The sequence below is a fragment of the Corvus kubaryi genome, unplaced genomic scaffold, assembly GCF_017639235.1.
Source record: "Corvus kubaryi isolate FWS band 111438036 unplaced genomic scaffold, C.kubaryi_AGA036_p1.0 37385, whole genome shotgun sequence".
NCBI classification, from domain to species: domain Eukaryota; kingdom Metazoa; phylum Chordata; class Aves; order Passeriformes; family Corvidae; genus Corvus; species Corvus kubaryi.
The window spans coordinates 25273249-25297840 of NW_024581127.1; the positions used below are offsets into that span (position 1 = coordinate 25273249).

The window sequence follows — 24592 nt, forward strand, 5'->3', positions numbered from 1 at the left end:
TTCACATTGTTTGAACATTTATTGCAATTCAGTGTCAAAAATGTTTTACAAAAATACTGTCTGCACAGAACAGCTGTAAAAATCAGTTGAACATGCAAGGGAAGAGGAAAAAAGTGTGCAAATTTATAATGGAAGGATTTTAACCACACAAGAATATTAAACAGAAGTCTTATATAAGGGATGCCTTTCACTTCATATCATCTCTAGTTACAACTTCAAGGAAAAATAAAACAGAACACACACTCTCTTCCATATATAAGTAGGTATTTATAATTACTGTAGATTAGTTCCTAAAGATGAGCATATTTGCTATTTCAAATTAAAATGTTCTCTTGGTAACTGACATGTTAGCATTCTGTGCAGCACAGGATGGCTAAAGAAAGGCAAATTCCACCCTCAGTTGCCCTCCCAGAAGAAGCAGCAACGCTTGGTCAATAGAGAGGGAATTTCTCTGGTGTTAAGACTATTTATATACTAGAGACTGCATGTGTCAAGGACAAGATGGATTTGTTCTCCCTAGGGCCAGATCCTGCAAAGCTGATTTGCTACCAACAAAATCACTGGAGGAAGACACTGGATAGAAATTAGGTGCTGGTAAAGACTCAGAGCCTGGCAGTCACACGCCGACAGCTCTGTGAATGGCTGACCATGGCTTCAGAGCCTGTAACCAGCATTGTACAACCAATGAGCTGAGAAAGCAGCAGAAGCAGAACACCAGAGTGAGTCCCAGACCTTGGAGGGAGTGAGTCTATACCAGCCTGATCAGCCATCAGCTCCTTGTGCAAATAGGCCAGCTACAAAGAGGGGCATTTTAATTTAAAGCTATGTCTTTTTGGCAAGGTGCTGATCTACAAGGAAGCTGTGCAACCTGTTTTTAAGGACAACCGCAGAGGACAACGCTGGTTTGCTGTACCAAGCAGCAGATCAGTGTGAAAAGCACATCTGATTTGTCTGCTACACAACAGGATTTGAAATGTTCCTGCTCTAAATGAAATTTTAGCAACAAAGGGCTAAGGAATTTTCTGGGCAGGAAAAGCTGGTTTAGTACCTGTGTATGTTCTAGAAGGTGACAGCTTCACAAAAGTAATTGGAGTCAAACAGAAATGGGAATACAAACAGTTCAAAACCTAGGGCAAAGAAAAATAATATAAAATATATTCCCATATACAGAAAGTGGCAGGGTGCAATTAGATGTTTACATACAAAGCAATGTCTTCAGAGCAATACACATTTTCCTAATCACTTTACATAATAAAGGACCTAGAAACTCCCACAGTTAAAAAAAAGAAACTCAAAAAACATAAGAGGAGGTACACATGCTTTATGATCAAACTTCAGCATACCATAGTTAGCATAAATGGCTTAAGGTATGTACAGCTGAAATCGTGCCTCTTGAAATGGCCACCACATTAAAAACGGGCCTCTTCTAGAAAGCTGAAACAGAGATCTCTGGGATCTCTCTTCCTAAGGCTCGTCCCTTGCATGGATCTATTTTTCCTCTTCACAGCGCCGTGTTCTATGCTGTTGCACTAGTTAATACATCCTCTAAAGACAATGAGATTTCCCTGGATATGCTGGCAAGAGAAAACCTCAAAGAGAAGAAAAACTCTCCTTTTGTAGTATAAGAACTGATGCATATCTAATGGAAATGCATCAACTGGAAGGTGAAATGTCATTTGAAAAGAACATTCTATTTCCAAAATACAAGCAAAAGTCTGTTTTCCCCTTCACAACAACTTTGCCACAATTGTCTTAAAATAAAGAGGTCCTTTTTGCCTGAGAGCAGCCTTAAACCATCCCTCCTGGAAACCCCCGATATCACTGTCAGTTCTGTTACTCTGCCATCCTCAGCCAAGCAGATGCCTTTGCACAGTTAAAATACTGATTGCTTTGTTTATAAATGGTTAGAGTAAGGTATTTGGATGTAACAGCATTTTGTTCTAAATACAAACCAAGAGTACTGAATTCACTGCAACATCTCCCTGTACCAGCCACTTGAGAAACAATGAGTCTCCAAAAAGACCAAGGCCATCTCTGACAATTGCTGCAGCAGGAGGGTAATGACTGAGGCAGTAACTGAATAAGGCTTATTATTTTCTTTTTGTTTAGTCTGTTTTGTTCTGTACAGTAGTTGCTTGGTTTGCTGCTAGTTTGGATGCTGACAGCAATATCCCAAGACCTCACACAAGCAACAGACAAGTGTCTATGTATAACAAATCATCTTCAGCACTTCAACCCTTAGAGTGCTAAGAAAGAAAAAACACAGTAATTGAAGTAAGTTTTATAAATAGGAGCCTCAGCTGCCCATTAAATCTGTTGTCAGTATGACCCATGCTCTCTGGGCAGAAGAGGCCAGTGAAGGGTTGATAGAGGCAATGGCTGGAGCCAAGACATTCCCAAATCGCAGCTCAACATTGAGGATTTCCATCTTCTTATGCAAGGAATGCAGTAGGCCAGATTCAAACCTAAACTTAAGATTCACTCAGTGTCACAATCTCACAGAGGGTAAGTGCTAAGCACAGGTGCAGAGCAGGCAGAATGCTGCAGCATTTCATACCAAAATTCTGTTGCCTCCCCATCACAACAGGTTGGCTCACCATGGGTGGCAGAGGCAAAACTACAAAACAAACCAACCCCAGGTCATAGCTGGAAACAGAGGATGCCAAGGGGCACAGGTCTTCTCACTGCTGGAAAAAGGAGCTACAGGACTCTCCAAATTCAGTGGCAATGCTTTACTCATGTCACTTGCAAGTTTCTGTCCTTAATGCCCTCACTCACAAAGCCAGATTTCAGCCTTGTCTACCCGCTGCCATCAATGCGGGAAGGAGAACAGAAACTGGCCTCCTTTACTCACAAACATCCCCCAAACAAGCACAAGTGTATTTTTCCAAGGTAGCAGTTTTTAAATCACTTCCAGTTGACATGAGTATGATCAGCAGGCTTATGCTTTCCACCAGCAGTCAAACTGATGAATGGGGCATCAACACCAAGATAAAGCTTGTTATCCTGCATGTGTTTTCCCCTCATCTCTGGAGAGTGACAAGCTCTGAACCATGGCTAAGGGTGGCACAGGATTACAGAACTCTCTGGAAGAGCAAAAAACGCGGGATTTGCTGTTTGGTGGCTGGAGAAGGCTAGTTCTTGTCAGCATTTTTTCCTCCCCTCTTCCCACTGCTCCATCTAGAGGGAGCTTTTTTCCCTTTTCACATCTCTACCAAGAGTATGCAAAGTGATTTAGTTTGCAAAAAAATGCAAATACTGTCATTTTAAAATACAAACAGCTGCAGAAAAGTGTTCAAAGTCAGTTATAAAAATGTAAAAAAAGGAACAGCATATTTAACAATAATTAACTCAAGTAGTTCTTCCTGAATTGTCCTGAGTACTCCTCTTCCTCACAATTTTTGTACATAGTCACACACAACCCACTAAATATTTACCCTTCCGAGGTATCCTGCTTACATCATGCACAGAGAAAGTGCTATACAGGAAATCTACTGGCAAACAGCAAAAACTTTCCACTGCAGGTTTTCAGATTGCTATGCATGAGCTGGATTCTTCAAGCTCCACTCTAGAGAAAAGTGAAGCATTGCATGCAACAGAGGAGACAGTGAGCCAGATCACAGCCACAGTGAATCAGCCACTTCTGTGGGACTGAAAATTTAGCTCTAGGTTAGGGTTAAGAGATCCTATAAAGCAGCTCAGCACTGGAAGCAGAAGGGACTAGGGTCCTTGGGTCTTTGCCCCTGGCATGGAGAAAGAACCAAAGATGTCAAGTGCCATGTTGGAAATCCCTTGCTTACCCCAGTCCTGACTGCTAAGTACTAATCACTCCAGGGGTCTGAAATTAAACATTTGTTGCCAGTCTTCCAGTGAATAAAAACCGCATCATTTCATGAGATCCAGTGGCCCAGTTCTCCCTATATTTTACCAGCTCCAACATGACTGAATTCACTTGACAGCAGTGGGAATATAGAGCACTGTATATGTTGGAAAACATGGGCTTGAAAAAACAGACTCTAACCTCACCTGGGATTTCAACTAGTGTACTTAACCTAGTGAAGCAGGTAAGAATTTACTTTGTGAGATTAAATCCAGTCCTTTGTTTCCTTATCATAGAACTTCCTCCCTTATAGATAATGCTCATCCTTGTGTCTTCTCTTTTCCCATTTGCTTAGTCTTTCACAAAACCAACAAATTAAAAGAGGATGGAGTAAAGTCTTAGGTATTTATATGGTGCCTATCATCTAGGCATTCAAGCACTGAGCAAGAAAACTAATGTAAAGAGGTAAGCATTAATACAAGAAAAGATGCTTACTATCACAAACATTTCCCTTTAAATCATTGTACAAAATACAAAAGTTCACATTGTACACTGGATTTTTGTTTGAAAGGTACTCAATCTATTAGAGGTAGAAAGTGGTATGTTGCGATTCTGTCTCGCAAGTAGGCTAGAGTTCTATCCTATTTCAGAATGTGTCCTTTTAAAAGCACAAAAGTATTATTAAACTTGTCACAGGGATATTTTTCATAAATATTTCTAAAATGTCATATTTATAAATATGTATACTAAATAAAACCAGATGGAGGAACAGTTCAACAGTCCTAGCCTCATATTGCTTTCTCTGTATTAGAAACAAACCAAAAGAGTTCTCAAATGGATGCGGGGCAAATTCATTTTTAACTTCTAAAAACAAAAAATGAAGGTTTTTTTGCCCTGTATCTTGTACTGTGATGATAAAAAAGGGACTCTGTACAACATGCTGTATTTATACACCAGTCCTATGGAAGTCTGTATTCCTTAAGTGCCACGTGTCAGTGAGCAACTTCACCTTTCATCTCCGAGATCCTCTGGTTCCTTGACTCAGGAGCTTCAAACAAACATGAATATTTACACTATTTACAAATGGAGTGTCCAAGCTCTGTGACAAAGTGTCCTGCAGGAATCTCATAAGCTGCGGTGACCCAAGTTCAGAACCTGAACAAGTTGATAAACTCCTGTGGTGAAAGAGAGGTGGAGCAAGTCTCTGGGTTGTTGGCTGTGCAGGGGTGATCAGTACCCTGGGAAAGGAGAAAACATTTCTATTTAGAGAGGCTGCAGAAAGGGTGCCAAAGCATCAGTCAACTTAGCACTGCCCCTCTGCCAGACATCCCATGTGCAAATAGATAGAGCAGGGCCCAGAATAATAGACAGCTCAGAACTGGGCTTAATATCTTAGGGGCAAGTCACCAAAAAAAGAAGCAGCAAAGATCCAATTAATTCTTTTCCCCTCTTCTGTGAGAAGAGAGGCTAGGGCCTACCATCAGCTACAGGAGTTTAACTCCCAAGACATGCCTTGCACATCTCCACAGTGGTAAGCAGATTTTTGTCTTGGGCCATTTTGCAGCCATCAGCTTTCATTCCAGCTAATCCTGTTGCCAAGACCTCTACTTCCATGCAATGGGTAGAGGAAGCTGCTGCCAGTGCTAAAATGATTTCTTGCAGGCAGCCCTAAAACATGCCCATTTTCCAACCCTCTGGCTCCAATGGACACAACTCATGTTCAAGATAAAGATGGGATCCCTGAAGCACAGAGGAGAAAGGGTCTTAACAGCTGAGGGAGAACTAAGATGTAGGAATTCACTAGGCTATGCAGGCAAAGGAACTGCAGCAACCTAAGCCAGCTGCAAACAGAGGAAGCACTGATGCCCCATGGCTACTGCCCCAATCAAGTCTGTCCCACCAGCACCTCATACCTTCCAGGAAAGGATGTGGCAGTGCCTGCACAGCTGCAGTGTGTCACCATACTGCTCCTTCCGTGGGTAACACCTTATGAGCTTGAAGTACATCTTTTTCCAATCCAGCTGTCCTTTGTCGGATAAAATCAGACGTTTGCGAATCTTAAAGAAAAGATACGTACAATTATAGCAGATAAAAAAGATTTGTTCTGTTCAGCTCATGACATTTTCTCCCTTGCATGTCAGCCTTGCCAGTTTCATAACAGTTCCCTTGCAACAGCAAGAAAGCTCTTACTTTGAATATCCAGCTATGAACATTTTCCTGATGGGAACAGCCTCACCCAATACCATTACGAAGGTCTATTCCCAATTCATGAACTTCACTGTAGGAAGCCTGAAACTCTGGGAGCCATTTCCTATTACTTTGGCCAGTCTTTCTGGCTGGCAGCACAGCAAGTAGAGTTGCATTTAACAGTTTTAAAAGCTGAGGTATTTTTCTCTAAGAGTCAGTGATTTATCACATCAGCTTGGGAGATTTCGGGTTCATTATTTGCAGAGGCTGGATTTGAATTTACTTAATAATAGAACTAACTCCTCCGGAGTCACTTCCAAAGTCGGATTCAGAGTGAGTAAATAAAACCAAGTCAGCAGAGAAATCTGGTACATGGTTCCTGAAGTGCAGAGGTCTAGTATAAACACCCCAGACATTCACCCATAAACAGAGAGGGATTTTTGTTTGTTTACTTTTAAGTTTAGATGATCCCAGATGATTACCAGCCTGCCAGAGATGTTTACACAGGTACAAAGTGGGTAGCAGCAGGGCTGCTTTCCACATAACATCCTGTCACTCACAGAACAGCTCAGAGGGGATTTCTTGCTCTAAAGGGCAACAGAGTACAGCTCATGGACCACATCCACAAAGATTCTCTGCAAGGGTGTCAGTCCCTGGGACATCAGGGTGATTGCTGGAGCTTGCCTGCACGTTTTCCCTGCACACGTGGGGCAAGGAGCAACTGCAAGTCATGCAGTTGTTCTCACCTGGATTAGGACTGAAGTTCAGTGTATGATTAATTCCTCAAGCTCATATTTCAGGAATCATTGTTGTGGCATGTAAAACCCTCTATATAAATCATCTTCACAGCCATCCTCATGCCAGCCTATATTATCAGCTTGCAACACAGTACTCAGATCCAAGAGACAGCCAAGTAAGAGAACACACAGGGCAGGCACTCTTTCTAGTGGGGTACACCAAGGATCTGATGGCAGTTTGCCTCTCTTTGTACCTGTCTGTCCGTGAAGTGGTACTGGCACAGTTTCTTCCACAGCAGCCGGTCTTCACTGAGGACTTGGAGGTCAGGAGCCACCTGACCCAGGCTAACCAGGTCCCTCCCATCGCTCAGTCGCTGCATGATGTTCAATTGTAAACACAATGGCAGGTCAGTGAAAGTGGTTCCTTTAAAGGCAGGCTGGAAGAGACAGACAAAACTGAGCTCCCAGGAAGCTGAAAACCTAAGAAATCCTAGCTTGCAGCAGAGCTACTGCTTTTTAAAAACTTCTTCACACAGAGAAGAAAGCAGCAGTTAAGGAGACATTTTACATAGAAATATTTGACCTTCTGCCCCAGAACAGTTTGAGATAACCTCAAGGAAGAGGACATGTATCTGTAGTACAATAATTGGAGTTGGAGTCCAAGCCTCCTTCTCTCTCCTTTTTGTCCACTCCACATCCATACTCATGAGACTCTGTTCTGTGAAGCGTCACCATCGGCTTTCACTACAGCAGGACATCGGCTGTATCATGGTATCAGCTACTGACCATCCAGGTCTCTCCACCACAAGACAGATGGGCATTACTTCTCAAGTTCAGCTCCAGTTACACACATTGCTGGGAATCTCATGCTCTTCTGACATGTGTTTTAGCTTATGTCATCACAGGATCTTGCTGCAACCACAGCAGCGGCTGGTGAGTACCCACAGCAGGATTTTTCCCTGCATGGCTTCCCAGCTCACTGCTGGCAGGGCTAACTTTTCCTCTGGGAACACTTGAAGGACCTGCCCCTTTCCCACAGGCTGCAGCCCTGGTTTTCCAGGCTGTTCAGCCACAGAGACAAAAGGCACCCCCCATCTACCTTTGCTTAGCCTCCACAGACTCTAGGATTGTTTTGCAAGCCCACATGTGGCACAGCTCCAGGACAAATTTACCACAGTAGATCTGCATGTCCCGCACTCAGGGGAAATCCAAGGTATACACAGGAGCAAGGCATCAGCGGGGCCCACAACCTGGGACCACAACCTGGGCTCCAGCTGCTTCAAAACCAGCCCCAGCCTTATTAAGGCAAACAGCAGCTTCTAGGATTGGGCCCCAACAAAGAAACAATGTTAGACAGATGTGCCAAGCTCATCCTTTACCCTGCACAGAGATGCTGCTATTTTAAGTTGCAGAGTCACAGCACCCGCCTTGTCTTTGGCAGAGCTATTAACTGTTTCGAACAAGCAGCACACAGCTCATCAGCAGCAGGGGAACATTGCATGAGGCTGCTTTTAATCATGTGGTCCCATCTCCAGCCATGCCACAGCATGGGAGACTCCAGAGGAACAATAAGTATGTCTGCACAGCAGCAGCTCCTGCCCTCCTTCCAGCGCCTCAGTGCTGGCCTGCCCAGCCCAGTGACGCTGCCCAGTACCTGCAAGGACCAGAGCTTCTCAACCAAAACACCCATTTTGGCATCACCACCTGCCAGGCAGACCTGACACAATCACTCCCGAAGGAGTGAACTGTCTCTACCGGCTCCAGAGGACATTCCTTCCCATGACAGCCTGGGGCATTTTTTGGGGTAGGACGAATGCACTGGATCCCTGGATCATATCCCACTGCTCTTCCTTGCCAGGCTGTATTTTGCATTCTTCTGCACTCTGTCTATATATAAGCTTTGCTAGGGCACAACAGGCAAGAGCAAGCTCAGAGACTCTTGGGTCAAAAAAAAAAAAAAAAAAAAAAACAAAAAACCCCAAAGCTCACACTTGTATTTCTTTTTCTGGAAAAACCTGTGTGACTCAAGCAAATCCTTACAGCTTTTCTGGATCAGGCCAAAAACTTATCTGCTACTACTTTTCCTTCAGTACTCTTTTCCAGGACTTTTCAAGAATTACTTTTTTTTGGAGAAGGAACACAGATTAGACCAGAACAGATCAGTTTGCTGTCATTTTCTGGACAGAAGTTTGTCTTTTTTTAAAGCAGCTGTAGCACATGCAACACTATGCAAGGTTGGTTTTTCAGTTTTTGTTGGTTTGGGTTTTTTTTAATGATTTAGGTCTTGAGTGTTGCAAGATGTTTCCCCCTCCAGAAACACCACAAATTCACTGCATAAATAACTGGCTGCACAGAGCTGAGCTTCTTCCTTTCTCTGAATTCAGCTCATCTTGTTTCAGCTTGAACTGACGTTATCTTTGGTGGTGTGAATTTTTTTTGCAAGCTCTACATTTATTTTATTTACTGTAGAAAAAGTGTCTGCAAACCTACACGTAAGTACACATAAAAGGCAGTTCCATTCACAAAGCAATGGTTTGATGCACATTTATCTGAACAGGCAGAGTTCTTCAGGACTACAAGGGGAACACTAACACATATCAGCACTGGGGGAAAGCTTTAGCATTTCAATGGAATAAGTATCCATTTGAGGAAGAAAAAAAGTGTATATATAGTCCCGGGCAACTTATTGTTGGTATCCCTGCTTGAGCAGAGGGGTTGGACCAAATGACCTCCAGAGGTCTATTCCAACATCAAACCTTCTGTGAATGTATGAAATGGAACAAGTTCTGATTTGATTCCCATGTAAAGCCAGGTTAGGAATTTATCATCTAACATATCCTTCCCATCCCCACAGATGCTGTTACAAAAACCAGATGTTGTGAAAGCAGGACTCATCCAGCTGGAACAGGTAGCTCCAGACTACTGGAAGAATCATTGGTATTTTCAGCCAGGAAGCATGAAGTTATGCAGCTATTTGAAAACTTGCATTTAATTTACAGATTAAACAAATCTAAAAACCTCAACTGTCTGATAAATAAGTTTTGAAGGCAGTTGCTCAGTTTGAGAAAGCCTGAGTTGACTTTTCACACTGAGGCCTGGCCTCTGAGGCCTGATGAGGGGGAGATGGTTTTCTGCCCAGCTCCGTTCACACAGCACTTCACAGCCATTATGGAGTCAAGCCACAGTCTGTGACCAGTAACCTTGAGCACAATCCTGGGTTATGTACATTGAGTTTGAATTAAGGGAGTCAAGTAATGCCAAGAATGCATCCAGTTATTCTGGCAACTCCAGGTCCTTCCACTCTGTACTTGCACTGGGAGTACAGTGGGAAGCAGTCACCCAAATGAGAGCCATTAACACAAAAAGGTTTCATGAAGGAGACAATATTTTTAGCTTTCAGGATTTGTGCTTACCCTGGTGATCTGAATGTTGTTCAGTTGCTGCTGCCAGTGGAGAATGCTCTCCATCCTGTGCACCCACATGTTGATGTTTCCAACCAGGACAGACTTGCCAACCCGTTGAACTAACGTGCAGAGGGATGTGTAGAGGGTCTGCAGCAATTCCCGTATTAGCCTGATGTTCTGCTGATCTTCAAGGACTTTGGAAGAACAGGAAAGGTTAAAAATAGGAATTGGCAAAATCCTTCTCTGAATCTACATGTTTCTCAGGCAAGTCAAGTTATTTGCTATAACTTCACAGGCCAAGAGAGCCAGCCTGTGCTTTTCTTTTTAGAGGAAAGCACTTAAACATTATCCAGTCACAGCAGGTTAGACAGCAGATGGAAAGAGAGCCTCTCAGGATAAGCAGATGAGATCTAACATTTCTGCAGCACTTCCCATTTCCAGCCACTGGCAACCAGCCAGTTTTCCCCTCTGATACTGTACAAGAGGTTATCTGTGTGCACCTCTTCCCCATCTACCCCAGCTAATATGCATTTCTCATTATGTTTAATAACAGGGTGTTCTCAAGGCCCAGGCTACAGTCACAGCTAAATATCCATGAGGCAAGTGCCACATCTCAACCACAATTCACTCCCCTGAACAGGTGAAGACACCCCTCCAGAGTAGTGGGAGTACTAGGTACAGCACACTGCCAACAAGGCTGCAGCAGAGACTGCAGATATGCCTGGCCGAGGGCAGGAGCAGCCACATCTGCAGTCAGAAATAGGACTCAGTAGGATGCAAAAGGGGTGGTAGTGAGGAAAGCTGGAGGAGTCACCTCTCAGATACCTACCAGACTACAGACATTTCTTCCCCTCCCCCCAAGTGGCTCATTGAGGGAAAAGAAAGCAGAACTGCACTACAGAAATAAGCAGTGGTACCCCTCTTCACCCATTTTGCATTGCTTGACTAGTCTCGATGTGGTTCACCAAAGTACAGCAGATTAAATCAGACTCCCCCTCACTGTTTCCATTTCTTACCTTTCTGAACCACTTTTTCCAAAATGTTCATGTAGTTTTTCTGGGCAATGCCACTCAGTGACGTCAGCTGAGACTTCGCTATCAGCTCCAACAGCTGTGGATAAAAATAGAAGTTGCAAGCCTTAGAGCACAGAGATACCTTTCTAATCTTGACTCCTAGTCACATGACACAGCAAAACAGTCCAGGGACTTGTTTGCTGCTTGAAAATAAAAAGGAGACAGAACAACAGAGCAAAGTAACGCAAAGGGGAAGGAGAGACAGGCCAAATAATTAAACTCACATCAAAAGATGTGGGGGGGAAAAAAAAGGCATTTTAATTATCTTCAGTGGGGTAGGGAGAGGGAACTTGATTTCACGGTTCAGAGATGCAGAGAAACCACAGAGTGGTGCTTGGACTGACAGCCGCTATTCACACCAAGGGAACAGCGAATGGCCAACGTCACCATCCTTCACTGGGGCATAAACAAGCAGTGTCATAAGGGAACACAAGAAAGTGCCTGTTTGGATGGGGATATTATTGATGGAGCATTAATGAGAATCAGACTCCACAATTTACGTCAACTGCTGGGTTGCATGGGTTTTGTCAGAGTGCTGTCACCACAACAGAAAGGTTAAGTATGGTAGGAAGAATAAAAATACTCCCCCACAACAAACCCCTGCTCCCCCCAAGGTTTCCTCCCTTTTTCAGCTCTAACAACAAACCACCTTTCCCTGTCTGCCCTGTTTACTTGTTAACCTCCTCTAATGAAAATCTTGCTTTTAATTTCGATTAGAATTTACTTCCCATCACTGACCTCCTGAGTCTTGAGCAAGCTGAACAGTGAATTTGGGCTGCAGTTGCTAAAGGAAGCATTTTCCACAGGGAAGGATGCTCTTTCCTCCCCATCTCTGTGCCACAAGAACAGCTGTGGAAGTTTCCTATGGATCATGCTCTGCAACATGTGGCCTGTGATCTTACAAGCCTTTCTCCCTTCCCCCAACATTATATAAATGCACAGACTGTCCACGTGTCAGTCCATTTGTTTTGGATGTACATAGCCTTCTGTTTTAATTTAGAAAGGAAAGGAAAAACCTTTTATGCTACAAATCAATCAACATGTTGCCGCATGACCAGCTTATTAATCCTTTATTATCTACAGCTCTGGTATCCCATTGCTGGCACCACAGAGAGTCCAGAGAAGGTGCAACTACTTGTGTCAAGTAACTAAGATGGCTTTTGACTAGACTTGATAAGTCATGAGCTGAACTGTTTGCACTGCTAGAAGAATGACAGGAATGTATCCAAAAAGTCACCGGCAGCTTGCCATGAAGCGGGAGCTGAGGGAGAGGTATTACTGCAGCATGCTCTGCTCATCTGGGGGCACTGGCATGTGACTGCCACTTAAGAGCAGTGAAGTCGCCTAGAGTGACCAATCTCTTCTTCTGTTTAATATCCAGGCCAACACCACCATCAGATGGCTTTGAGTTTACATTCTATTAATATCTTGCACCTCACATGACCAAAAAAAAAAAAAACCCCAAGATGAAAAAAGACCTGCAGTAACTCCTGTGAAGGGCAGGCTGCTTGTTTTCTTGGCTTGTTTGGAGGAAACAGGAGATGCAGGAGAGCTGTGTAATATTTGGTGCACAAGCATCAGTGGATTTTCTGGCTATATCAGCTAAATGAGACCACAATAACTAAATACTCCTAAAAATAAGGCAGCTTGCAAGATGTTTGAAAAGCTTATAAAAGGTCTTTTCCTCATTCTTTTATATACAGAATGAATAAGTAGGAAAAAAACCCAACCAATGTCCCATAGTGGCCTGTAATACTCTGCTTACCCTAAACTGTTTAGCCTTCAGACCTTTGATTATAGTGATTGATTTGCTAGACTCCATCTGTACACTGGCCACACATGCACCCAGATCAGCTTGTCTGTGCACAAACAACTGCTGTCTCCAGACTGCACTGTTCTGGAAGTAGCACAGAGACAGCTTCCTCCAGGCTGGGTGTTAGCAATATTGTGCCCATTACTAAAAACACTAAAATGCATGCAGTGATAAGCATCATGTAATCTAATACCAGAGGAGTTAGACGCCAGGGCCATTCTTTTAGAAGAACGAGGATAAAAATCTCAGTTCCTCGAAGAATGCTAAATTGGTACAAAATTAATTTATCCGAAGGAACAAATTTGCCCTGTCTGTGTTTATCAAGGTTCAATTTATGTTCAGTGAACCAGTTCAGATATCATGTGTCACCTCCCTCCTCCTACAGCAATAAACACAGGATGAAATTCCATATGAAAACTGTTGTGAATACTTCTAGGGCTACTCTGGTCCCCAGAGACCACTGACTGAAGCAACTAGCTAGTCCTCCAAATCAAAAGCCATATTTTATTCTTCTGTGCTCATACAATACACAAAAACCAGGTAAAGCAGTACAGTTCATCTGTGCCCCACATGCTCCAGTGCATTGGGGGTCTTTTAGTGTTGGCACAGGCCCTGAGTACGGTCTCAGCTAATTGATGCCCAAATTGGGGTCTATAGCAGTATAAAAAATAAATCAATGTTGCTGCTTGCATAATACAGACTAAAGCCAACCGATGAATTCAGGTTAATGCTGAGTAGGGTAAAAAGACTGGAGAGCTGCAAGTGTGTGTCATGATGTGGCTGCATTAAGTCCAGCCCACGCTCAACTGAGAAGGACAGATGGTAGGAGAGAGTGCACAGGGAAAGGTTAAGAGCAATTTTAAAAGGTCTTCTTTTCCACTACACGAAGTAATTGCATTCCAGCCGACTTTAACTGGAGCTGGGAAGTCTGCAACACCTCTAGAAAACAGGGTATTAGATCCAAATTCACTCTTCCAACTCCTCAGAAGTTGAGGAAGGTGACCTGGTGGCTCCACTAAAAAAATCCTTCCCACACTCTTGCCCCTACTTTGTTTGCTAATCAGAGGTCTGCCAGAACTACAGAGAAAAGGCAAGAGATGCAGTGGGCTATCCCAGAGCCTCTGCAAAGCTAGCAGAAAGCTAGCATCTTCCACAGCAGGGCAGTAACCTGCTCCCTTTCCCAAGCGCAGTGGGACTCCTGCTCAAATCACCAGCCATCAGTCTGGAGCAGGCAGTGCAACAAAGCCTCTCAGCTTCAGCAGCAGAGCAGATCCTTCTCTTCCCATAAGCACAAGATAAAAAATAGCAAACAGAACAGTGCCATGTGGCAGGGAACTAGGGCCCCCGTTTCAAGGCCATGAAAACACTGCTGGGCACCCATGACTACTGTGCGCAGCATTGCTTAGACCTGCTACAGCCAGATGGCACTTTGGCCACAGTCTTGGTTCAACACGGGTGTGCAAGCAATCCATACCCCAAAAAACCGCTGCTGGGGCTTACAGCACACAGAGCCAAAAAATCCTCAGCAGTCCTGCTGTGCTGAGCAGGAGAGTACAACCTTGACTCAAAAAGAGAAATGCTCTGTAGTGATTAAAATCACAGGTCTTAAACTACTGAAGTGTGAATTCCCAGCTGAACACCTCAAGCCAGCTATATGAAAGCTGGACTGCACTCTGTGGGGATCCACAAGTTCCTGATGGTTGGGGATGTGACTCCTCACATCTGGACTACTTGTAAGAAAGTATCACAATGAAAAATTCCTCCTCCAGCCCCACCTTGCTCTCACAGCCCTTCACTTTCAGTGGCTGAAATGTCACACTGGTTGTCAGCTGACAGGTGGAGCAAGAGCAAGGCGAGTTATAATGATTTACAGTGCAGGTGCTGACAGATCTCCATGAGACAGCATCCAGCTGATATTCTTTCAGGACAGCATAAATCCAGGACTCCTGGAGCTAACTGCTATTAAAACTTAAGAAGGAAATTTAAGAGGCTATTTTAGAAGGCTGCACACAACCTAGATCATGTTATTCCAGAAGAGCTGTGCCCAGGCAGCTTAACCTGACCTAAGCTTTTATGATCAGAAACAGCACCTTCCCTTGAGACTACACAACCATCATATGAGAAATCTCTTTCTAAAGAGGCAGCCTGCAAAACCTGTCATCTGAACACAGTGTTCTTGAAGGAGAATGAACAACTTCTGGGCTGCAGGCACCTTTGTCTCTGCTCCCATTAATTATGCTTACAGAATGCTTCCAGTCTTTTCATTAAATCTCTAAGATCAGAGAAAATAGGGCTGCTTCTGACCCAGAGGACCCAAACTGTTGCTGGTCTATCACACACTTCCTTATTAGCCCTAAAAAGGGAACGCTGATTGTTCTGTAACATGTGAGTAGATGCACTAATTTGAAGGATCAGCAAGGACCAAGTCATGGCACCAATATCTATAACCTGGCACTTCCAGAGCTGTACCAGCAGACCATCAAGACAAGATTGATGTTGGAGGAAAATTTCTTCTGCTCCAGTTACATGGACTCACTGGCTCTGGCTGATGGTATTTGCCCACAAAAAATATCTGCCAAGCTTCTTGCAGCTCATTCCTCCACTCCACTTGAATGAGGTGCCCATTTTATCTGTGCACCATTAGAAACTCCAAGAACTTAGTTTGGGTGTATCTAAAGCAACAACTTCTGTGACAAGAAAGCAAGCACTGAAGACACTTAAGCACTGTTCACTTAAGTTCAGAGAAATTCAGAAAGGTAAGTTCATGTTAAGCCTGAAAGCCCATTTTGCACCTGCAGCTGTTTCTCTTTCTTCCTCTAGCAACATCATCATATTTTTTCTTAGCCTCCAGTTCCAAACTCCCCTCCTTGAAAAGCATTTGCTTGATGAGTTAAGTAGTGTGACATTAATATCAGATGCCCTGAGCAATGAGTGGAACTAGAGAGAACAAGGAGAGGGAAGGAAGGGAAAAATGTTTTGCCTGCCAACATTCAAGGCATTTTCCATGTGACAGATTGCCCATCAGTGTGCTCTAGGAGGCCTGTGACTTGCAAAGGACCATAAACATGATCCACATCTAGGCAGAGCTTTTCATGAGTAAATCTGGCATATAAGGCACTTTATGAACTACTATCCACTGGAGACTTGGCTGATACAAGCCTTTCATTTTAAGAAGTCAATTTTACAATTTGATCCATGGTACCAGGTTTAATATCTTTAAACTGCCAAACCACAAGTCAACCTCAATTAGAAAGCTTCATACTTCTCAGTAGTGCTGTATCTGTAAAACTACTGGGGGAAAGCTACTCTTAAAAGCTAGAAGAGAAGTAACTTGTAGAAAAAAGGATACATGTCAGCTTCCATAGCTTTCAAAACTACTGTTTTTGATAAAAGCTTCCCAAATCTGCTGTGTGTGAAGTCTTCATGAGAAAAAGAGAGAAGAAGGTCAGCCTGAGCTCCCCCACCAGACCACACTGACTTCACTGAAATTTAAGTTTGCTCTTCAAAAAATTTAGTGTGACTTCTGCTCAACCATTTCAGTCCCATATGAGACACCCATCACATTGGGCCCAGCAGCAGAAGCCCATCACGTGGCACAGCATGACCCAGGGCCATGCTTAGCAGAGGTCTTTGGAGTTCTTCACTGACATAAGTAAGTCTGCCAAAGGGATGTCTGCAGCACTAAACAAGTTTTATTTTACATTCCTTCTTTATATTTGACTAAAGGGTTATGGCCTTGGCATGAACTGTTCCTTCCCCAGTAATCCCCCTGAAGATGACATGGCTCTGTGTGTGTAGATATATATATCTCCAGTATCAGGAAACACGGACTACCTCAGGACTGGTGATCACCTCTGCACGATCAGGAAAACAAGTTTTTCCAAGATCAGCAGAGCTAGGACAGCCTGAGTCTATATGGACTTGGATCCTGCTTTGCCTCCCCAAGAATCCCCACTCCCTGCCACCACTCCTGCAATGAGACACCCAAGTGATTGCCCTTCCTACACAGCCAGTGGGTCATCACCCCCAATGCCTGTACACTTCCCAGGGTGACAGAGGTTTTCAGAGGTGACTTGTCACCTAGATGACCTAGGCAAACAAATCAAGGTGAACTTGCTCAGATAATTTCTTCCTTAAACACTTCTCATGATATTTGACTCAAAGGGAAAGCAATGCACCAGAACCTAAAACCTGAACAGCTGTTGCCTCACCAGTGGTCAGCTGCTCACAAGACATGAAAAGGAGCTGTTCATAAACAGCCTCAAGTTAATAACAGGTTTATTGAATTCCAAACCTTGCTAAGCATTCTGAAATTCAAGATCAATTTGCAGATCACATGCAGATAAACATACAAGCATCCACAGCCCTCAGGCCTGTAGGTCCCCCAACCACCTCCTTGGTGACCCTGAGCCAAAAGAGAAGCCCTGACCTATTACGCAAAGCCACAGCACGGGGAACTTCAGGCTGATGACTCCTTCCTACCACCTAATGGTGTCAGGACTAAACAAATGTTTCACCTACTGAAACCACTGCCAGTCACAAAGGATTAAAAGCAACAGTGATCCTTAACAGAGAAGTTAAGATCAGTGCCACCAAGAGGTTCAGCCCATCCCCTCATTCCCAAAATGCTCAGCTCTCCTGAGTCTCTCCTGTATCACCTCAACGGAGACAAAGCTCCACAGACCTCAGACTGGAACTTCCTGTGCAAAGAGGTCTCCACTGCTCTATGGCCTCTGCAGAGAGCCCATGCTCTTTTTCAGAAGCCGAACTGAAAGCTCAGGAATTATAAGCCAAGCTTTCTGGGTTTCAAAAGTGAGTGATACAATTGATAAGTAGTAGGAATGCTAGGCTAAGACAGCTCATCACCTACATTATCACCACTTTTCTCCCTTTGCATTTTAACAGACTAAAGACAAGGTTTTGGGCATCTATCCACACACACAACTTCCATGAATTACTTCATACAGCAAAGCCCAACACACCCACTTGCATGCTCAGACATCTCTTCTCTGCCAGTGCTTCCCATTATCCAACCGGTGCTCAGTTCAGAATCTCCACCAGCATCACAGCAAAATAAACCCTGAACTTTGACTCACCCTCACGACATAGTTGAATCGCCTGGAATCCAGGATAGCACTGGAGAAGTCAAGCCGGTTGAAGGCTTCTCCCAAGGTACAGTAACCATGGCGCTGAGAAGAAAAAACACTCCGGGTCATGTTTTGGCAGACTTGAGTCCTGACAGCACCAGGCAGACATGACCCAGGGCAACTCAATTCAACAAGCTGATGGGTACAAACCATGGGAGCAGCTTACAGCTGGAGGAGGCAGGCCTGGCTCCTGCTGAGCCACACTTACTGACATCAAGAGTGGGCATGGCCCGATGTAGGTCATGGTAGTTTCCCAAGAGAGACCCAAGCTCTGCTCATGACCCATGAATTTACGTGTGAAAATGAGCCACACATTCCTGGTGTTCCATATATAGTGTGAGTTCAGAGCAGTCTCATACAGCCACTTCTCTCCATGAGTGCAAGAAAGCCATTGTGATGAATTCCAATGATTTTCCATGTTAGGACTGTACTGGGTGAAAGCCAAGAACAGTATTATGGCTTGGCCTGCAAATGGCTGTTTTTTCTAAATGAGTGAAGCAAACAAGTCATATTTTAAACACATGTACAAAGCCTTGTACATCAAGCACTGGATCCCTGATAGGGGCTTAAAATCATTACTGAAATTCCAACCACAAGCCAGATCTTCCACTTATCTCTTAAGAGCTTCTGCTGATTTATATCAGCATAGGATCTTCCACTGCTTGTAAAAATCAGTAGAAAAGAGAACAAAGAACCTATAGAGGCACTCACCTCTTTTGTGCTTCCCTTGTGAACATAGATCCACTTCTCCTGGTGGAAATCTGTTTGGACAAAGACATTTTGCTCCATTAATCTTCCACCTCAGAGAGCTGTATCTCTGTTCTGCTCATAACATTCACTGTCTTTTAGTACAAATTAAGTTATTTTGTTTACACCACCACACTTGAAACCAAATCTAGTGACTTGCTGAGCTGCTTTGTTTCTATACAGCTTCATTTGAGACTGTAGCCCTAAGCCTTAGAAAGGGCTTCTGTTTCATTGACACAGCTCAAGACTGTAAATGTTTAATCTGCCAGCCACAGATATACCATAGCACCTCCTCTTCTTTGGTCCCAGACAGTAAGTGTGGCTGACAGACAGGTTTTGTTGTTATTGATTTTATTAACTATTTATTACCTTGGTTACAGGCTTGGGATTATATGTCAAATTTGAAGTTGAGCAAAAATGTCATGAGACACCAGGCATGTAAGAGAGCTTTCAGCAGTGAGGTCAGGCTCAGAGAAGCATGCTTATGCTTGCAGCTAACTTGCTAAAAAAGAAAAAACTATGTGGGACCAAAATTTTCCTATTTCTAATTGCCCCTCCCTTCCCTAAGAATGGGAGTTGTCCCATCAATTCCCTGAAATAACTTCCCAATACCCAGCACACACTAACTCTGTTTGCAGAAGAGCCTGTATTGTAAGCAGTTATGCTGCTCAATCCTTCTCCCACTCCATTTTCACATGGGCTTTTGACCCTACTTCCACCACACACTGGCAGCTTAACACTTAACACTAGTATAAAACTAGACACTTAACAGCTAGTATAAAACAAATTCTCCTCCCCATCCTGCTGGACTCCTTTCCATAAGGAAAATATTGAGCTCCTAGAGCAACCTGTAAATTAATGAACTGAGGCTATGGAATGTACTCCTGCCTGGTACTATAAGTCCAAGGAAAGACCCAGTCTCAGTTACAGGCATGCTGATCCTGCATCAAGCCCTTTTTAATGGTAGGTCATAGCAGAATCCAGCCAGAAACTGTCATGGTAACATTTGTTTGTTCAGAGAACTGAATACACTGAGGGGCCAACTTTTGGCAACAGTTTCCAAAATCCTGGGGGATGCATAATGAGTTAATAGCAGTGTGGGAATTGTAACTCATTTCCTCTGGATATGTTTATATTTGTAGCCTTCACATGTAGCCAGTACCTATCTTGCAATCAGGCCAACGCAGACCTTGCTGTCCCTGCAGGCTCCCCCAGGTCCTCCCCCAGTGCCCCATCTGAGACCCCAGCTGCTCGCTGTGTGTACAGAAAGATTTCAAGCCTTCTATTGTTTTGAGCAAGCTGAGATCTTATTTCATTTTTCATGCACTCCGCATACAGAGATAGGATCAAAGCTTACATTCAGGCTTGTAGCCTCCAGTAATGTAGATTAGTGCTCAACATGCATATGGAAGGAAGAATAAATTCAGCCTGTTGTGCACAAGGAAGTCTACAGAGGGAAAAAACTGGAACTGGTTCACTTGAATGTACCATAGGAAAAAATTACCCTCCTGACAAACAAATGACAAAAATCTGAACACAACAAGCACAACTCCTCAGAACAGGGATTACTAAAGGGGGCATAAATCTTCATGTTAAACTGTATCCAAGTTTTCTACTTAGGTCAAACATGGGCGCAAAGCCCTTCAAGACTCTAGAACTCTTCATGCAGTGTGCAAAAATAATAGATGCGAAGCATTTTCCATTCTTCTGCAGCAACTTTTATATAAAAAGAAGTCCAAAAAGATGTCTTACATTGAGTCTTGGCTTTGTTATTCAGCAGGTCTTTTTTTCTCTTCTTGGCAGCAACATCATAGTTTATGGTGTTGAAGATATTCTCTTTGTTGTGGTCATCTTTTTTACAAAAGCTGTGAATGACACAAAGCAAAGATTCTGTTTATTTCTGCAGTCTGTTGAACACCATGTTTCCTGTAAGGAAAGAAAATACACAGGCTTTTATTGTGGCCTCCAAGCTGTCTCCTTGCAGGCTGCCCTTGAGAAGTAGTCTGCACACAGTTTGGTATTTGTAAAGGAACCTCAACTCTGGGCTAGCCAAGATACCTGTGACAGGAGCAGGTAACACAGATTGCACAGTTAGTGCTGGGACACTGCTAAGCAATGTTCTTTCCCACTCTTTAACCTGTTTCCATCCTTAAGTAACACCATATCCTCCTAGTGTATGTAGCAGACTGCTCTGAGCCAGTCAGACTGCTATGGAAGGACATATTTAGACATCCCTGAGGACATATATATGTACTCAAAATATTTGTTAACAAAAGAGTTCCTACAAAATACTATTTCAAGCTTACAGGAAAAGCTTAGCTGGGGCTCAGACTTATCTGATGGTTTTCCAGACCCTGCATAGTAGTGACTATGCAAGTTAACAGCTAGGATCTCTTGTCCAAGACTGGCCACTGTCTGCTTCTGCTGGAGCTCTGCTGTAAATGTATTATTAGTGAAGGGAGCTATAACCCCTTATTTCCTTCAAGAGCAATGAAAGGCTGTCTATAAAGAGGCTGTACATCAACATCCCCACATTCTGCAGACCTGCAAATCAGCAGATCCAAGCCACAATGTGAAACTGAGAAGCCCCTGGGCAGCCACAGAGCTGCTGCAGAGATCCCTGAGGGCGGCAGGGGAGGGCAGCACCACCAGGGGCTCTCAGCAGAGGCCCCAGTACACAGCCTGCTTCCCAGAGCTGCGGGATGCCTCGCAGGTGCCAGGAAGAAGACAAGCCATGCATGCAGGAGAACAAAACAGAGCTGCCCCCACTGCTCTAGCAGCTCACAAGGGATGAAATGTGGCTGTCTGCAGCCTAAACTCGAAGTAGAGTCCAAGGCACCTCACTGCACCTCAGCTGCTGTGGCTCAGACAGCCCTGGAGCTCTGACAGGTGCCAAAATATGCTGCTGCTGCTTGCACCCCTGGGCAAGCTTCCTCTGCGACAGCCACGAGGACCCTTACACAGCCAGGAGGCTTCCTGTACAGGCTGTGTGTTTACACTGCTTAGCCTCAAACAAAACCCAAACACGAGCACCATACCAAGCACACCTCTGACAGCTATTCAGCAGAGTCTCATGCAAAGCAATGAAACCTGTAGGACAAGGCTTCTTGTTTCCCCTGTTCACTGGCTGTCTGCATGGCCACACCACCAGAATATGCTAAAGTCAAGTGACCAAGTCAGAGTTTCAGCCACAGGAGGAACCCAGATCCCCCCTAGCATGATCCAAATGGATGTTCTGGTTTGGCACCTGCACATGGCCCCAGAGGTGGAAGAAACCTCTCCCAGTTTCAGAACACCATGACCCTCAGCTCCCCCTTCCAGGGCATCTGAGCTGTGGAGAAGGCACCACCACAACACTGTGGAAGGGGAAGAGCAGCAACATTGCAGGTGGACAATATTCACAGAAACAACAGTTTGGGGAACCCGACACTTCTGCCAGCTGCAGCTTGCTTTGAACCAGCTAAACCTGAAAGCAGAACATCTCAGCTGCTCACGTACCCCATCCATGCTGCTTTCTGCTATGGGGACCAAAACCTGAGAACGGAATACGGCAGTAAGGAAGAAGCTGTTTTGGGATATCCAAGCCCACGTTTTATCATGGTTGCACAAAATCAATAGGGGGTCAGGTTAACACACCCCACACAGTGGCAGGATCTGAGCCCAAGAGCACAAGATGGATCTGCTTTGAATCTCACATGTCAACAGCACACCCTTGCCTGTTGACTTCCTACTGAATTACTCTGTAATCTGAAACCACCATAACAGCAGCAGTGGACAAACTCCAGCATAGGAGGCAGATTATTTCCCTGTTTATGTACTGTCAGGTTTCCACACACTTCTCCAGGGCATCTTGACAGGTTGAACAGTTGGGCACCTGGACCTGGCACTGCAAGGACCTCAGCCCGGGGCCAATACGTCACCACCTTGCTTTTAAATGGGAAAAGGGATATATAAACTGTGCTTAACTCAGTATTCCCGACATACTACCGTCAGCCAGACATTTTTCTACCTATTTACAAATTACAAACCTAAACTCGATTTTTACTTACAGCTTGCATGAAAGAGGGCAGGAGATACCTGCTACATAAGCCTCCTTGCACAATAACACCTCAGCAGTGGCTCACAGCAAATCCCTGCTTACTCCAAGTCCCTTTGTCATGGGTATCCCGACCCATCCCTAGGCCCAGTGGCAGCAACCCCAACCCCTGGTAGCACACAGTTGAGGAGAAGATGCAGCTCTGTGAGAAAAGTTTGGTTTTGACAGGAGCGATCTGGCCCGAGCCCACAACACCCACGCGCTGCAAAAGCTTCCTGCCCGCACCATCTTGGGGGTTTGTTGATGTTTTGCAGCCAGATTAGTCAAGCAGCACGTAAGGTACATTACTCATGGCCTGAGGAGGATTTATGGCTTCAGACACATCATCCTTCCCGGCCCGAGACCGGGAAGTCCCAAGCAAGGTTGGTTTTTTTTTGGGGGGGGGGGGGAGGGGGGGGTGGGCAGCCACCTCCAGGGCCCCCAGGGGCAAAGCCCTCTGGCCGCTGGGTAGGTGAATGTTTCATCTTTTCCTCGATTTTTCGCCGCACTCCACAGTCGTAAGGACGGCCTGGCCGCCTGGGGAGAAACAGCCTCCATAGGAACGTGGGGTCCCCGCCGGGGGCTCAGTGACCTCCGTTCGGGGCTCCCTTTAGCCCCGGAGGAGCCGCCGAGCCCTTCCGCCGGCAGGTCCGGGTCACCCGCGCAACGACCCCGCTCCGCCGACACCGCGGCGTCCCCGGAGCCCGCCCCAGGGGCCCCGTCCGCCCCTCGCAGCTTCGCCCCCACCGCCGGCAGCGGGGCCGCACCGAGCCGCGGCCGGTACCTGCTGATGTCGCCCACGAAGCCGCCGCTCTTCTCGTCCATGAAGCGCGTCCAGCCGTCGGCCGTCTTCACCCAGCTCTGCCCGGGGGAGCGCCAGTCCTGCCCCAGGAACGGCATGGCGACGGCACGGAGCGGGACCAACACGGGGACTGGGGGAGGCGGCGGCGACTGCAGCGGCGTGCGGCAGATCGGGGCAGTACCCGGAGCGGTGCGGGGTAGATCAGGGCAGTACCCGGAGCGGGGCCGAGCAAACGAGGGCGGTGACCGGAGCGGCGGCTGGAGCAGTGCGGTGGCGACGGGCGCCGCTCCGCGCTATTTATGCGGCGGCGGCGGGCGCGTGTTGCCGGAAGCGAGGGCCGGCCCCGCCCCCTGCCGCACGTGGCCGTGTTTATCGGGCAGGCCCCGCCCACGGGGCGGAGGGGGCGGGGCCGGCGGCGCTGCGCGTGCCCGGTTGAGCGCGCGCCCGAGCCCCACGCGGGCGCGGGGCTTTTGGGCTGCGCGTGACGGCGTTGGCACTGTCAGCGCTGTGTGTAGAAAGCACTGAGGGTGGAATACAAACGTAAAAATAATGTTTTATGCGTATCTCAGTGCCATATATAGGTCCCATATTCGAGTTACTGGTACAAATGATCTATTTATGCTGGCGTGTTTTCATAGGCTTATCAATATGTTTTAGGTATTTATGTGTTGCAGTATTGTATCATATAATAATATATAACAGTGTAATATGTAATATATGTACTGCAAAATTATCTTTATAGAAACACATGGAATCGAAATCCTGCCCTGCAAAGTGGGTAAAGCCA

The 24592-nt window shown here is 45.3% G+C and overlaps 1 protein-coding gene across 1 annotated transcript; it reads right to left on the reverse strand.

The window, feature by feature from the left end:
- On the reverse strand, positions 1 to 24122 carry FBXO32 (F-box protein 32). Its single transcript, XM_042035971.1, has 9 exons — positions 23788 to 24122; positions 20681 to 20793; positions 18893 to 18942; positions 18131 to 18223; positions 11165 to 11258; positions 10158 to 10342; positions 6999 to 7181; positions 5734 to 5877; positions 1 to 5058 (listed from the first exon to the last, which is right to left on the reverse strand). The coding sequence occupies exons 1-9, from the start codon at positions 23901 to 23903 to the stop codon at positions 4969 to 4971; spliced, it is 1068 nt and encodes a 355-aa protein (XP_041891905.1). The 5' UTR covers positions 23904 to 24122; the 3' UTR covers positions 1 to 4968.
- Positions 24123 to 24592: the final 470 nt, after the last annotated feature.

Bases quoted from the DNA above. Each gene is read 5' to 3' on its own strand.
- FBXO32 (XM_042035971.1), bottom strand. From the start codon at position 23,903: ATGCCGTTCCTGGGGCAGGACTGGCGCTCCCCCGGGCAGAGCTGGGTG. The intron at 20,794-23,787 runs GTACCGGCCGCG...TGTCATTCACAG, and splicing joins TTCGTGGGCGACATCAGCAG to CTTTTGTAAAAAAGATGACC. The intron at 11,259-18,130 runs GTGAGTCAAAGT...TTTTATCCACAG, and splicing joins GATTCAACTATGTCGTGAGG to CTGTTGGAGCTGATAGCGAA.